This window comes from Gracilinanus agilis, chromosome 4 (genome assembly GCF_016433145.1).
Source record: "Gracilinanus agilis isolate LMUSP501 chromosome 4, AgileGrace, whole genome shotgun sequence".
Taxonomy (NCBI): domain Eukaryota; kingdom Metazoa; phylum Chordata; class Mammalia; order Didelphimorphia; family Didelphidae; genus Gracilinanus; species Gracilinanus agilis.
The window spans coordinates 326,985,277-327,002,734 of record NC_058133.1 but is presented as its reverse complement, the minus strand read 5'-3'; the positions used below and the strand labels follow the sequence as shown (position 1 = coordinate 327,002,734).

The 17,458-nt window shown below is 33.3% G+C and overlaps 1 protein-coding gene across 1 annotated transcript in view; it reads left to right on the top strand.

Moving 5' to 3' along the window:
* The window catches only part of CEP162 (centrosomal protein 162), a 116,099-nt gene that overhangs the window by 58,885 nt on the left and 39,756 nt on the right, over positions 1-17,458 (top strand). Inside the window, exons 12-19 of the mRNA XM_044676320.1 lie at positions 367-652; positions 1,730-2,003; positions 5,432-5,586; positions 5,796-6,023; positions 7,769-7,909; positions 10,540-10,652; positions 12,286-12,391; positions 15,976-16,102. Coding sequence (XP_044532255.1) covers positions 367-652; positions 1,730-2,003; positions 5,432-5,586; positions 5,796-6,023; positions 7,769-7,909; positions 10,540-10,652; positions 12,286-12,391; positions 15,976-16,102 — 1,430 coding nt within the window. The remainder of the gene's footprint in view (positions 1-366; positions 653-1,729; positions 2,004-5,431; positions 5,587-5,795; positions 6,024-7,768; positions 7,910-10,539; positions 10,653-12,285; positions 12,392-15,975; positions 16,103-17,458) is intronic.

Below are 17,458 nucleotides of genomic sequence, written 5' to 3'. Positions count from 1 at the left end.
TAAAGAATTATATGACAGTATCTAAGTGCCTTCATTAAAAGAAATATTTTTTTTAATTTTGAAGAAGTAATAAAATTAAAAGATTTGAGGGGGCAGCTGTGTAGCTCAGTGGACTGAGAACCAGGCTTGGAGTTGGGAGGTCCTAGTTTCAAATCTGACCTCAGACACTTCCTACCTGTGTGACCCTGGGCAAGTCATTTAACTCCCATTAACTAGCCCTTACTACTTTTCTGTCTTGGAACCAATATGTAATATTGATTATGATGCAGAAAGTAAGGGTTTTAAAAAAAAAGACTTGAGCTAAATTTTGGTAGGGCCAATAAAAGTAACGTTTGTGCAATCAAGTGTTCTTTGCATCTTTTATAGCATGAAAAAAACGATTGAAAGTAAGACAACTGAATTTGTTAGTCCTCTTCCTCTAAAGAAACAACCTCCTGTAATATCTCAAGAACAGCAGCAGCATTTGGACCAGCTTATTGAAATGAATGAGAAGAATATATTTTTGCAAAAGGCTACATACAATATTAGTGAAAGTAGTTTGCCAAAAGTAACTTCTACTGAAGAACATATAGATAAAGCACAACTTGATCTATTAAGAAAAAAACTAGCCAAAGAGGCTTCAGCCTTATTTCATGGTAACAAAATTAATCAAGTAAGTATTATTTCAGATCATTAAAATTTTTAGGCAGATAAATTATAGATGTTACAAGTAATATATTTGACCTGTTAGCTGAATTAATTGAATAAAGTTTGTTGTCCTGGAAAGAACATTGGATGTAGAATCAGAAAGATTGGACTTTCTTGTATCCCAGCAGTGCTATGGATTATCTGTGTGATCTGTGTAATATTAATTTGGTTATATGTCACTTCCAAGTTTAACCTCAGTCCCTCCTCATCTGTAAATTGAAGATTTGACTTAAGTGGTTTCTGAGGCCCTTTTCAGTTCAAAAATCACCTGATCCTATGTAAGTTGCTAATAACACTTACTTGATTGAAAGATGTAAGAAACCATAAATCTTTACCTATAACAAGTGATAAATTTGTTAGAAAATAAATTTGTTGGGCTCAAAAATAGCTCCCATGTATTAGAGTTTAGCAGAATCTTCTAACCTAATCAATGGTATGGGTATGACTGTGCTTACAATGTGCCAAAAATATATTGCTTACTTGAGAAATTGAACATAGAATTTGACTAGTAAACAAAATTAGATATAATGGTCATTGTTATTCTATATTTTCAAAACCAAAACCCTATTTTTGCTCATAATTTGCATCTTTTCTGCTATGGACATCTATCTGGATTTTATAAAGTATGAAAAATTACGTTTCCATAATTGCTCATTCAGCCTCATTAAGGTTTGCAGAAGTACATGAAAGTGACATTTCACAGGAGTACAAATGAATAGGCTGGACAGGTGGGGAAATGTGTTTAGTTGGGTTAAAGCTAAATCTGCCCCAGTTTCTTCATCTTGATTGGTCAGTGAAGGTGATAATTTCTATGAAAGGCTTTATTTAAGGTACTCACTTTATAGATAGGTATGAGAATGATAAGGATTCAATAAGGTACTTTGAGAGCCCTTTGTAGCCCTTCTTAGATTCTCTCATCTTAAAAACGCATCTTTTAATATCACTGACTTAACCATGTTTTTACTTCATTTACTCCCGTATTACAGTTCAATTCCAAATATTTAAGTAATATGTGCTTCTTTTAAATTCTTATTCTGTACAGGCCATCAAACCTCAGTTACCTCAGCTGAGTTCTGGGGAGGATGATATCAATCCTGTTATCAATAAACAGACACTATACAAGAGGCCAACAAGTACACCTGCTTTACTTAAGAGAAAATCACAAAGTGGACCCTATGCATCTGTCAGAAGTTCAGGATACGGCAAAACATATTCACCATTTAAAACATCTGCTACTGAAAAGAAAACATCAAAGGACATTATAAAAAAGGAAAATTTAAAATCCAAATCTCCTCCATATAAAATTAGGCAAAAAGGTAATTGGTTCTACTTTAATAATTTGTACTTACAAATTTCTGTTGCCTTTCAAAGTAAAAAAAGACACTCTTTAAATTTAGCTTATTTTGCTTATAATTATGTACTAAATTAAATCAACTAATGAGCATTTATTAAATGTTTCTAAATGCGAAACACTATATGAGGCACTCCACATGCTAAGACAAATATGAAATGGTCCTTCCCTACAGAGAGCTTACATTTCTATCAGGAGAGATGATATGAACATAAATGTGTACGCCAGTGATTCCCAAAGTGGGTGCCACCACCCCCTTGTGGGTGCTGCAGCGATCCAGGGGGGCGGTGATAGCCACAGGTGCATTTGGGGGCAGTGAATAACTGTAAGGGGGTGGTGATAGTATGTGACAGGGGGCGCTAAGTAATATTTTTTCTGAAAAGGGGGCGGTAGGCCAAAAAAGTTTGGTAACCACTGGTGTACACAATAAAATACAAGATAGTTTTGGAAGGAGGAGGCATTGGAAACTAGGCATCAGTAAAGCTTCATGCAGAATAAAGAGCTTGAGCTTAGTCTTGAAAATCATAAGGAATTCTAAGAGGCTCTTGACCTATATGGAACACATCATCCATGTGAAGAACAGCAAGAAGGGTAGTTCAGCTGGAATTATAAAATACATAAAGGATATGTAATAAGCCTGGAAAATTGAGACTAGGAGAGCAATTGCAGGAAGCCATAGCAGTGGGCCAGATGAGAGGTGATAAGGACCTAAACCAAGATACAGCTATAATGATGAAGGGAAAGAGTCAGATGTGAGAGATATTATAGAGATAGAAGCAACAAAATTTGTTAACTGATTAGATGTTAACTTCCTAGCTGTGTGACCCTAAGTAAGTCTGTTAACAATTGGTTGCCTCAGTTTCCTCATCTGTAAAATGGGGATAATAATAGAACCTACCTCTCAAGTTGTTGTGCAGAATAAATGAGATGATGTTTGTAAAGTGCTTTTTCCCACAGTAAGCACTTAACAAATAGTTATTCCCCTCCTTACCCTTCCCACTATCTACCATTTTTTTTCTCAAAGACATTATTTACAACATATAAGCGTAAGGCTATAGTTTATTCAACAAAACTTGGGCTTCTCTCATTTCATTTACACTGATCCAAATTTTCCAACATGTTTCCATTGTCCTCATTTATTCCTGTTATATAATAGTGTTAAATAATATTGTTATTTATATTAACTGTTAAATTATAGTGGTAAGGAACATTCCTTTCTCTGAGTAATATTTCCTCTGATGGCTTCTCTTGACAATGTATTGTATTTCTGGTTTAGTAGATGTTCGTTTGATATTTTAACTATTTAAAACTTATGCAAGTTTAACATCTTAACACTATGATACAAGTTTAACAATTTAACCCTTACAAATGACTAGAACATTACTTTAAAAAATAAATTTAAGCTATTTTATGGAAGCCTGCAATATAGTTTGAATGATAATTTTTATATTTCTATATACATTTTGTTTATATAAATTATGCTTTGAAAGAATGTAATCTAAACTACTTAATATTTGTCAAACTATAAATTTATTTTTCTTCTTATTTTCTAAGAAATAGTTTGTAAACATTTAAGAAAAAATCTTTATAGGTATATTAGAAGCATTAGATATTCTATACTAACTTCATGTCTTTTCTAGACTATGAGTGTAAGGAAGTGCTATATGCATACATTAATTACTCAGTTGTCAACCAAGGATTTGGCTAAATCCTTCATGATATCCTTATAAACTGTCTGAGCTTATTGTCAGTATATCAGTCAGTAAATACTTACTAAGCATCTACTACATGCCAAGCACTGGAAATACAGAAAGCAGTTAAAGATAATCCCTACTCTTCTAATGGAGGAGACAACTTGCAAACAACTATACAAAGTTTCTAAGGCAACTCTTTCTAAATTTCATTGTATTGTATCCTACTCATTGTATTTGTCAGATTAGGAATGATGTCTCCTAGCCAGATAGAACATTTCAGGGGGCCACAGTTTGCCCATCACTGGTATAGAGCACTGAACTTAGAGTCACACCTGAGTTCAGATCCCATTCTATACACTTAGTAGCTATAGGACCAACATCAAATTATTTAATTTTCTATGTATCACTTTTTTCATCCATAAAATGAAAAAATGTAATCTGGGGCCTTTTAAGTGTCCCTTCCATCTCTCTAATCTATGATTTTTTTGCTTTGAATAAAAAATATAAATATTTAGCAAATTTGCAGATGATAGTATTGAATGGGGGATGCTTAATACAGTGAAATTCAGAAAACATATCCAAAAAGGCCTTCGTAGACTAGAACACTTGGGATCAGAAATTTAACTGAGCAAGTACAAGATGGAGAGAAATTACTGGAAATAATTTCATTTAAAAAAAACATCTATTTGGGGACATTTAGGTGGCTCAGTGGATAGACAGCTTGGAGAGAGGAGGTCCTGGGTTCAAATCTCACCTCAGACACATCCTAGCATTGTGAGCCTCATTTACCCAACCCTGACCATTCTTCTGCCTTGGAACTGATTCTAAATTTTAGGCTGCTCAAACAGAAATATGATAGCCAGAGAAAAGAAGGAGATAATCCTGTTATACTCTTCCTGGGTGACACAATATCTGTAGTATTGTGTCTCATTGGGGGCATGAATTGACATGAATAGTGAGAAGTGACTGTGGTGCTAGTTTGTCAACAGTGCCAGCTGATCAAAGGATCTGGGAATCTTCAGTTTGGGAAAGAAAGAACTTGCTAGGCATCTCCAATTGTTTGAATAATTTTTGCATGAAAGAAGAGTTCATCTTATTCTGTTTGGCTTTTAAATAGGATCAATGAATTACAGTTAAAAAGAGATATAATTTGTCTCAGTATAAGGAAAACTTTCTAACAATTTTGTCCAAAGTAACATAAATTTTCTTAGGAAGTATTGAGTTACTTGCCCATAAATGTCTTCAGATGGAAGCTGAATAAATGCATCATGAGTATTATAAATAGGATTCCTACTTTGAAGGAGTTCGGGGCTAGATAACTGAGTTCCCAGTTTGAATAGTCCATAATTCCAACCCAGACTTTTGCCTACCCATACTTTACTGTTCTATATAGAAACCTCTTTTAAGCATGGAGAAAATTTGACCATCCATAATAATTTCCAGGCAGTGCATGTTTCCAACAGCAAAATTTCTGAGTGAGCTTTAAATTATAACTAGTTTAATTTAAAATCAGAGATTTTGAAATAATCTTTCCCAAAAGTTAAATACACATGGAGTCAGTGCTTATAGCATTTTAGCTGTACCACCACTTTCATTTTACCTGTATCAAAATTTTATTAATACACATTGGGAAAATATTTATGTTTCCTTGTGTTTGGTAATGATGTGAGTGTTTTTTTTTTCTTTTTGCAAAAATTAGGAACTTTATTTGCAACAAAGCTAATAAGATCTGGAGCGACCAATAAACCAGTGACCAAATCTGAAATTTGCCTAACAACTCCTAATAAACCACCTGTTAATAACCTTCAGATACCAGTTCCTCCAGAAAGAGACTCCCATATACAGTATCAGGATGTAAGTAGTGAATTAATAATCATCATACTTTTATATTCTCAAAAAAACTACTAAAATAGAATAAATGCCAAAACTGATTGAGAAATAATTATTATTTAGCATTTGTTTTGAAGTGAAAAATTATCCATTATGTTGTTTTATGCTCATTCTTTATATTCCAACCATTTATATGAATCTACTATATAAAATTATTTTTTTTTTATAAATAGGATTCCATTTTATGTTCTATGGGAAACCCAGAGAGAGAATTGTATTGGCTAAAAAGGGTTCAAGAGGCAGAAGAAAATTGGAGTGGAGCTCAAGCCTTAATTGAACAACTTAAAGCTACCTTCTCAGAGAAACAGAAGGAACTTGAAAATAAGATGAAAGAACTAAAGGAACAACAAAAAAAAGAACTTCTTAGAGTGAATCAAGATAATTATATACTTCAAGCCAAGGTATTCTAGCCACTGGTCTATTATTTTCTTCCATCAAGGAACCTATACTCCCTTCTATGTCTTTTCTTGACCTTTTCCATTTAGTATTATCTGATATAACAAGTCTTCCACATAAAACTTGGACACGTCTCCTAAGAAACTTCCCCTTGTTAGACAGTCCACAGTAATTCATCTCTGATGGTGTCCTATTGGTTGTTAGTAGGGTCAATCCTCATTAAGTAGAAAACATTATTTCTTTCTCCTTTACAACTTGCTCACATGCCTAAGAAACTGGTCAGATTAATTTTGTTATTTCATAGTTAAGTGGAATTGGTTCCTACTTGAGGCAGGGAACCCAGCGTATCTTAGGGTCTAAAAATCAGGTATTTATTTAGTCAAAACCATTTCATTAATGAATATACATAGTAAGAACTCTTCACATTCAGGCCAGTGAAGTGCATTTTAAGTTGAGATGCCAGAGTAACCCCACATAATTGGAGTAGGGTTTAGGGAGGATTTAATGAGAATATTTTATATAGTCTGCATAGCATACATGAACTAATTTTCTCCTATCTTTTATAAAATCTTAATATGTTTTTCTGTTCCCATTTTCATTTTTAAAACTTTGTATAGAAAGTACAAAAGTTATTTTAGGAAATATGAATCCAATAAATATTTTATGTGTGTATATACACATGTATATGTTCATACATGTGTATATACATGAGCGTGTATATAAAAGTTTCCTAATTGCATAAGCTGCAATCACATTTGGTATAAAATATATTCTACGGGTAAATGATATAGTGGATAGGGATAGGCCACTAGACTTGCTGTCAGGAAGATCCAAGTTAAAATCTAGCCTTGAAAATTTACTAGCAGTGTAACCCAGAGCAATTCACTTAATTTTTTATGCCTTGGTCTCCTCATCTGTAAAGTGGGAATAATAATACCACCTATCTTTTGAGGTTTTTGAGAGGATCAAATGAGATAATACATGAAATGGCACTTTGCAGACTTGAAGTGCTCTGTAAATGCGAGCTACCTTCTATAACCCTAACCAAACAGGATATTAGAAGTGCCAGAAATGCTTGAATATAACATTTTATCAATTGTATGATTTTACTACCTAGATTCCAAATATTAAATCACAGTTTTGCTTTTTATTGTTTTTAAGTCATCTCAGTCATTTGTCCAACTTCCATAACCCCATTTCTTGGCAAAGACACTGGAGTGGTTTGCCATTTCCTTCTCCAGCTCATTTTACAGATGAAGAAACTATGGCAAATACAGTTAAGTGACTTGCCCAGGATCACATATCTACTTAAATGTCTGGGGCTGGATTTGAACTCAGGTCTTTCTGATCCAAGGCCTAGCACTCTCTCCACTGTATTATCTAGCTCCTTTTTGCCAGATATCATTTCAAAACTTCCTGAACAAATTATATCCAAGTGCCTTAAACACAATAGATGATTAATAACTATTTGTTGATAAAGTGTGCTTTTCAGAAAAAAACAGTCTTAAGTTAGGGAGTTAGAATGAGCTTTAACCTAAGAAAATATGAAACATTTCAGTGTTAATTCCATAAAGTGACTTAAGACCAATGGTGGTATTGTTTTAATTATCACAAAACCTGAATATGATAGGATAATACCCAAGTATCATAATATAAAGGCAAGTGCAAGATTGTTATACTTTTTCTTCATTTCTCTTTACCCCTTTAATCATCTCCCCCAAATATAACAGGTTTTGTGCTTTTTTCAAAGTTGAATAGCTTTGAAGAGGCAAACAAAAAGCTCAAGTGGTTTGATGCTGAAGAAGCAGCTAGTCTCATCTCCGAAGAAAAAATTAAAAAAATCCAAAAAGAAATCCAAGAACAGGAGACCCTTCTTCAAGGATATCAGCAAGTATAGTAATTCTTATGATAGTGGAGTTGTCTTCTCATCTTTTGTTAAAATGAATTATCTTAAAATATTTATATGTTACTTTGCAGAAATTTCGAATGGCCTCAGTGGCTCTAGGATAAATCATTTTGAAATATTTCTTAGAAACTGTTGTGGGAAGGAGATTTTTAGTTTTCTAACATACTTTCGAAAGGATACTCTTTAATGACTGAGTTTTTACAACAAAACATGTTAATTAGTTAATCATTATTTAATCAGTTAACTAAATTACCAGCATATGTTCTGTTATAGAACAAAAAAAAATAATAATCATTGAATTAAATAGGAGAATATCCCAGTATAACTAAATTGCTACTGAGGCATCTGATGGTTGGCATTCTGCCACTTCTAGATGTTTCTTTCCCTTTTTTCCCTTCTTTCTTTCATCTTCCAATTCCTTTTTTGTTCTTCTTGGCCAAGCATAAAACCTGTCAGAGGTGCTAAGTCACATGGTAATACCCTTCCAGTAATACCTCTATAATACCATTTGGCCTATGGGTGACTATAATATTTACTGCAACAGAAATGGACTTAACTATACCAGGTATGTCCCAGAAGCTAGTAAGTTCTGTTTAGGCACTATTCCCTTAATTTACTTAGCTGCCTTCAGGTAGATAGTAAAACAATCACTTAAACTCATTGTTTCTTCTCCAGGCATTTAGCATATAATAAAGCCAACTCTATTTTTACTATAAAACCATAATCATGAAAGTTAAATTATTAGCATTTATTAAATTCAAATTACTGTTGATTATATAGTAGCATTAAGAAAAAATAAAATTTGATGGCAGCTAGGTGGCTCAGTGGATTGAGAGCCAGGCCTAGAGTTCAAAGCTATCCTCAGATACTTCCTAGCTGTGTGACCCTGAACAAGTCATTTAACCCTAATTGCATAGCCTCTACTGCTCTTCTACCAACTTTGAACCAACTTTGTATCAGTTCTGAGATGGGGCGGGGGTGGGGGGGAAGAAAGAGAGAGAGAAGAGAAAAGAAAAGAAGAAAAGAGAAGAGGAGAGGAGAGAGAGAGACAGAGATAGAGACAGAGAGACAGAGAGAACAATTTGAAGATCACAGAAAAAAAATTCTTAGTCACTTTTGTATTCTATGTTTCCTACCAGTAATGTACTAAAAAAAGGCCTGTTCCACTTCTGATACTGTTTAATTATCTGAAAGATCTGAAAGAACTTTGTTCTTTCCCTCTTTACATGGGTAACAAATCTTTCCTAGAACAAAGACTCAGAATTTAGAGCTAGAAGGTACCTTAAATATCCTCCAGCCTTAATTTTCTCATTTACAAATAGGAAAACAGTGATTCAGGAAAGTAATCTAATTTTTGGCAAGGTCACAAAGTGAAAGAGCCAAGACTTAAACTTGGTTTAAGAAAAACTCTGTTCTAATATCCCATTCTGAGAGATTGTCTCTTAAGTTCACTGGGTTTCAGTTTCCTTTCATAAAATTAAGAGGAATTGTATACTAGATGATCATTCTGACTCTAACAACCCCTTAAACCCTCATATTTTATGATGGCTGAGGTGGTATAGATTAGTAGAAAGGCATGAACCTTGAATTTGAATCCCACTTCAGATGCCTTTGTAATTGACTTAAGTCACCCTCTTTGACTTCTCTGTGAAGTTTCCAATCATCTGTGAAGTGGAAATAATTCTCAGATTATCTTTAAAGGCTGGCATGTAGAGATTGCTTTGTAAAATTAAAAGTTATGTAAATGTGAATCACCAACATCATCTTTTCAGTCATACTCATAATGACTTACAAGCACAGAGTGACATTGAGAACCTCTACACACACACACACAATCTCAAAAAGGTATGTTCAAATATATTCAAACATTTTTCAAACAACAAATGGGAAAAGTGAACAATGGTAAGTGGATCATCACCGTAGAATCCCTTGAAACAGTTGTAGAACTTCTCCTTAACCTTAACTGTACTTTTTCTTTTCCATTTTAACCCTTACTTCTGTCTTAGTATCTACTCCAAAACAGAAAAGCAGCAAGGGCTAGGTAGGAAAAGAGAATTAGGTGGCTTGCCCAGGATCATGTAGCTAAGGTCAGATTTGAACCTAGGACCTCCCATCTCTAGACCTGGTGTTCTATCTACTGTGCTACCTAGCTGCCCCTGTACTTCTTTCTTCTTAATTTGAGAGAAGTCAATATCTATAATTTGAGGCAGTATGATATAGATCGAGGGTCTCCAGATTTAAGTTCAATTTGGCATAAATTGGCTGTGACACTAGGCAAGTCATTTAACCCCTTAGCATCCCAACTTATTCTCTAAGACCTTGCAGAGTAGATGCTGAATTGCATTGGTAGAAAGAATTTCCTCTCAAGAGTATTCTCCTCTACCAATGAAATCCAATTAAAAAAACAAACAAACAAACTACAAGGTCAATTTCAATGTGTAGTTCTCAAGATATTGAAATTCAAACATAATTTTTGTTTATTTTTGTTCAAAGATTGACAAATCACTGTTAATAAAATAGAAAAAGCTTAAAGTTTTTAAAAAAGTATTTTGCAATGTATAGCTTGTAGCATTGCAACTAGATTTTAAGCAATGTGTAATTTTCTTTTTCAAAAGGAAAATGAAAGATTATATAAACAAGTGAAAGAGCTTCAGATACAAAATAAGAAAAATGAAGAAAGACTTTTTAAAGAAAATCAGTGTTTATTGACCGAGTTGGCTTCCTTAAAGTAAGTACTTCTTAAATTCTTAGACTCTATCCTCTTATCACTTAATAAGCAGTTTAATGCTAAGTGAAACTATGTTCTAAATATTAATACTTAATTCATCTTGTCTGTAGTATAAGTTTAGAACCTTATTGTTTTAGTATAGCATATTCATATTTGAGTTTACATGCATTCCTGAGAAGGGATGTCATTAATCCTGAAATGATTTCTTGACAAATTTCATAAAACCATGCTACGTTTATTTGCTTGTTTGTTTGTTATTAAGTACTAAGTTTTTTTTTAATCATACCACATTGTAACATATGCCTCTGAAACTACTATTCCAACTTACACTCACACTGATATGTTGGGGACCCAGATCAAGACTGGCTCTTTAGGTGGCTCCTGAGCCACTATCTGTATTTTTCCCACCATGATTGTTTGATTATCAGTTTAGTCGATCAGATTTAATTACTTTTTTGAAAGGGATAATATCTACAGTTGCACAAGCTTAGAGAGCACATGTGACAAAACACATGGAACAGCTTCCAGAAGGCCTTTTGCTAGTCTTCCTGATACCACCCCCCCTTAAGTATTATATAGTTAAATCATTCTTTTCTTTTTTTTTTTTTTTTGGTACCCTTATCTTTTATCTTAAAATCAATACTATGTATTGGTTCCAAGGTTCCAAGAAGAGCGGTAAGGACTAGGCAATTGGGGTTAAGTGACTTGCCCAGGGTCACACAGCTAGGAGGCATCTGAAAGCCAGAGTTGAACCCAAGACCTCCCATCTCTCTAGGCCTGGCTCTCAATTCACTGAGCTACAGAGTTTTAAAGGCAGAGTTTTTAGTTATGTTTATTTTTTAAAATAGGGAAATTAAAAATAGGTTATGTTGTAGAGGAAATATGAGTCAATATGATATATCCCTTTAACTCAATACATTTATCTGTTATCCTTTCTGCCTCCAAAATAGAGCCATATTTATGGCCAAAGTGTTAGGATTTGCTTAATTTTAATGTTTTGAGAATATCCATCCCTTTTACTCTTTTAAATGGATACCATTTCATTTTAATTTTGTGTTTTGTGTTATAATTTTAAATATTAACTATCTCATTCTTCTGGAAGTGAACTGGTTATAAATTCTAAATTTGAAAACCAGAAAACTAGGGGATTGGAACATTTTGATAAATCATATATTCTAGTTAACTGAGATTTACCCTATAAAATATCTGAATTATCTGTTTTAAAGGAGCCAAGATATAATAACAAATTTAGCATTTTAAATTTCTTAATTTAATCCCTTATTTATCAGGTACTTTGTTGTAGTTCATTTAATTTATTAATATATTCATATCATAAATATTAGTAACTCAACATTAATATGAATATATAGAATATATATAGGTCAAGATATAGTCTTAAAAGATAAAATTGTTTTACTATATTCACCTTTGTTTACTATATTAGATGACACTAGTTCTGAACTGAGATTCTTTTTTGAGACTCACTTTTCATAATTGTCTTGATAAATAAAATATTTTGTCTAAGAAAGAAATGATTATGTTTTTATAAAATATATATAAATGTATTTATAAAATATTTATAAATATTAAAATTATAAAAATATTAAAATGATATATTTTCTAATTAAATTAGAGAACAGATGCATAAAAACAGCTTCTCATCTCGAGTAGTTCAAGATTCAGAGTCAAACAAAAACCAGAATTTTACAGAACTGCTTGCAGAACTTCGAACAACACTGGTGAGTAGCCTAAAAAGTATCCCAATTAGAAATAGTCAAGACCATATTAAAAATCCACACAAAATCTGCTATTGTTGGAACTAAAGTATCTCAACAGAATATAAAGAAAAGGAATGCAAGAAAGAATGAATGAATGAAGGGGGCCTAGTATTATCAGATCTCACACACTGCTCAAAAGACCAAGGCTATTTGATACTGTTTAAAAAGAACAGAAGCAGCAGACCAATAGAATAAACTAACTTACAAAAACAGTACCAGTGTTCAATAAACTGAAGAACATGTATCACTGGGGGGAAGAACATCTCATTTAACAAGAACTACTGGGAGAATTAGAGAGGAGTTTGGCTAAAAATCCATTTCATTTAGGATTTTTATACTACATGTCACAACTAATTCCAAACGGTTAAGTGGCCCAAACACAAACAGTCACATCATTCAAAAAAAGTAAAGAGAATAGGAGAAAACACTGTTCCACTCTGTATTTAGGAGCAGTATTCATAAGAAAATGAGAGATGAGACCATAAAAGACAAAAGAGAACAATTCAGGTATATAATATTATAAGGCTTTTGCTGAAATATAGGGCAACCCTAGACTAACAAGAGAAACTGCTAAGGAGGGGGAAATCCAATAAAAGTGTGATATCCAGAACAAGAAATGGATCCAAAAATTTAAGCCCAAGAGCTATGAATGATCAAAAGATATGAACAGTTTTTAAAATTACAAATGTGGATGATTAGCAACCATAAGAAAAGTGCTTCATATCACTAATAATAAAATGAAAATTAAAACAATTCTGATATTTTCCTTCATAATCATCAGCTTGGTGGGATAGAAATAGTTGATATTTCTGTTTTGTTGATAGTGGCTTTGTGAAGGTAAGCATATTAAATGTTAGATTTGTGAATTGGTTCAATTCTTCTGGAAAACATTTTAGAATTTTGCAAGAAAAGTCATTCATCTCTTAGACATTTGACCCAATGATTCCACTATTGAGCATATACCCCAAAGAGTGAAAGTCAGAAAGAAAGGTCTCTTGCATCTGAAAATATTTATTGAAGAACTTCCTAATATTCTAACCCCTCAAAATGGATTTCTATCAGTTGGGGAAGGGCTAAACAAATTGTGAATCTTAAATGTAATAGAATATTATTAAATAGTAAGTAAAATTATGAATATAAATATTTAATAGAAATAAACAGACTCATGAACTGAGGCAGATGAGAGAAAGTAGAACTGTGAGAACAAATATGCAAAATGATTGCAAGAGTGTAAATGAAAACAACACTAAAAGGCAGAAAAATTCAGATTAATCGCAATGATAAGTTCTCATCTCAGAAGACAGGTCACAAAACATGCTTTCTGCCTCCCAGTAGAGTAAATAAGAGAGTAGAATGCCATAAAATTGTCAGTTAAACGTTGCTTTGTGAGTGGGTTTTGCTTAAATGTTTTTCTTTGTTACAAGGAAAAACTGTTATTGGTAGGTGGAGTTAAGTAAGGGTGCATTGGGAAATGATAATGTAAAAACAAACTCATCAACATATAAATTGTTGAAATAAAACATTCATAGTGTAGTCAAAGGAGTTCATAGTCATGAAATGTAGTAACCATTTTGAATTCATGGCATTTGAAAAATTAATGACTGAGAAAAATTTTTAATACCAGTTTGAGGTAATAGGACTAATGCTTTCAGACAGTTATATCAGACTTTTCCTTTATAGAGGAGATATGTTTTGGTAGAAAATGTTTGTAGTGCATGTTTATCTCAATTTAAGGAAATCTAATCTGTGAGTGATCAAGATTTACTACAGGAGGAAAAAAGTAATGCAGTGATCTTGTTTTATAAAACATTACACATATGTTACAAAATTAATATTATGAGGTTCATTAAAACAATGTTTTTAGCAGGTGTTTTTGAATGTAAGTTAAGTAACACTTACAAAAGGTAAAACATGTGCAATTTTTTAGGAATATATATTATCAATAAAGCATTTGAAATCCTTAAGGCACTCTATAAATGTGAGCCGTTATTGTTACATAAAGCAAAACACGACTGTATCTCTTGTTTATCTATAGAAAGGATGTGCTGTATTTTTTTTAATGTCCAGACCTGTAATTTCATTGGTAGAAGGAGGAAACCCACCAGCTAAGTAAATAAACTTCCTCTTTCAATGCAGATCAGTAATTGCACTATCTTCTTAGTTTTATACAGAGTCAGAGGTGGGGTTGAGGGTATGGGTTTAAGTGCCTTGTTCAAAATCACACAGCCTATTTGTATCAGAGGCAAGATTCGAGCTAAGTCTTTTGATTGTAAGACCAACTCTTTAAGCCACACTAATCAAATTATAGAACTTACAATTTCATATATAGATAAATTAAGACTAGAAAAAAATAGATCCAAGATAATCCTGTTTGTCTAAAATTGTATTGCTGTCTTCCTCACAAATAAATAAGTCTTAAAAATTAGAAAATTTAGCAGAAGTGGATATTATCTCCAGGAACTGTATAACACCTACAGCAGAGGTTCAGCAAGCTTGTTAAAAGTATAAACTCAAGTTCTGATTTTTAATATGGTAGTATGAGAAAAGAGATGGTGCTAAATACAGCAACCAACTGAGGAAAGCTCCTTGCCTACCATCATTTCTTATGATAACATATGCTTCATCCCTTCTTCATTAGCAGTAAAGAGGGAGCATGAGTGGAGCAGGCAACTCTCCCACCATTCATAATTGACATTTGACCTTGGCTCTCTTCCAAAGAAACTGATTAGAGATATTTAGGGTAACTATTACCAAACAATGGCAATGACTCTATGCTTTAAAAAAAAAAGATTACTGAAGAAAGCACTCTAGTAATTCTAAATTTAGGGGACACGTAGGTGGCTCAGTGGATAGAGAGCCAGGCTTGGAGACAGGGAATCCTAGGTTCAACTATGGCCTCATACACTTGTTGGCTATATGACACTGGGTAAGTCATTTAACCTCCATTGCCTAGCCTTTACCACTCTCCTGCCTTAGAATTAATACATAGTCTTGATTCTAACACAGAAGTTAAGAGTTAAAAAAAACAACTGTAAGTTTCTTACTCTTACACAATACTCTCTCATAGGGAAATGGCCTGCACTCAGGAGTTTGTAGAATAATTGGACCACTTAAAATTAAGATCAAAGTATTATTGGATTTAGAGCCAAAAGAAGGGGCATTAGTCTAATCACCTCATTTTAAAGTTGGGAAATTGAGACTAAGGGAGGCTATAGTGATTTCCCCGTCTTAGATCTAATAAATGAATCAAAAATCAAAATCAGGCCCCTGATTCCAAATATAATATTCTTTCCTCTCTACTTTGTGGGCTTGGCCCACATAAGATCCACTAAATAGGGTTATGCTGTCATTTATAGGGTTTGAAAACTGAATTATGTTAGGAGGTTCAAACAAAATTTTTAACAAATTTTTTTAAACTTGTGTTTCAAATTTCTATATAATAATACTGCAGTCAGCCAAGGAAATTATTTTAGCAATTTGCAAATTATTCTGAAGAGTCTGTGCTTTGACATAACTTGGATTTATTTTTTTCTTTGAATATCCAGAAAGAAAAAAACAAATTATTAGACGAGATTAAAATTCTGAAACAAGACAAACAAGCTCTTGAAGTGGACTTGGAAAAGATGAAAAAAGAGAGAGATCTTGCTAAGAATCAAATTATTTACGCATCAGGTAAAACCTTAAACAGATTTGTGTTTACTTAGGTAATATAAATAGAATAATAGAATAGAAATTTTACTCCTTAAGATGCTGCCAAACACTATATAATACTGTCCTGGCTGACAATTTTGCAAAAAAAAAAAAAATTAATAAATCATCACCAAGCCCTAACAAACATGATTCTCTGTAAAGTAGCAGCATTATATTCATTTTATTATTCTTTGATGGCAAGCATCTTCCTCTGACTCTTAGATTCACCAGAAGCCTTAGAAGGTGCAGAACATTTGGGTGGCCTAGGGCTTGAACTAAATTCATACTTTTACAAAAACTTCACAAAAACACAACACCGCAGAGCATCACTACTCACAGCAATCAGACATCAATGTGAAATGGACCAGGAGAGATGCTGAATGTATGGGGACAGTGCGGGTGAGCAAACAGACCGATGCTTCAGTCACTGAGCCAATCCGCGCCCAGGATACAGAGCCACAGGGCTATGGTTGGTCACCTTTTAGTCTGTCAGCCAGTAGTGTGCATATACAATCTCACATTGGCAAACTTGCGCAAGTGGTAGTGGAGTACTGCTTTGCCATTGTGTATAGTATGGTATTCAGCTGCAAAATCCTGCAATATAGTGAAAAGTCCACAATATAGAATTAGATTTTTTTTTTGAAAACCCACAGTACAGTGAAGCCGCAATAAGTGAACCCCAATATAGCGAAGGATGACTATAAATGTTTTTGATATTGAGCAAGCCTATTAATAACTCCCCTTTTTAAGAGGCTGGATTTCTCTACTAGGAAAATCCTATAATGATACCCACAATTAACTTTTGATTTGGTCCTAAAAGGCCAAGAAGGGTTAGGATGTTTATTTGACCTCTTACCATCATATCCCTTAAATGACATGGTACTTCACATTTTTAGAAGAGCCACATTAGATTTTGACATCTCTAAGGCAACTTTATGGAAGACTTCATGTAACTTATTTCTTAGTAACAGAGGTTAGTTTTCAACTTATCTTTGCTTAAGGACAAAAATATTATCACCTTATTTATTGCTCCATTCCAAAAAGTCCTTTTTTTCATGCCTGAATTTCTTGTCTTTACTACGTTTCCCTGTACCACAATATTAATTTTATTCAGTTTTATCTTGACACTTAATACTTAGTCTAATTCTAAAGTTTTGTGCTCTATCTGGTTTCCCTTCCTGGGACTATAATTATATTTGCCTTCTCATAAATAAACTTGAATTTTTTAACCCTTACAATATTGAAAATCTTCCTTCAACTCCTATTCAGGTGCCACATTGCTTATGAAAATTTCCCTGATTCCCACAGCTGAAAGTTGTTTCCCCTTCCATCAGACTT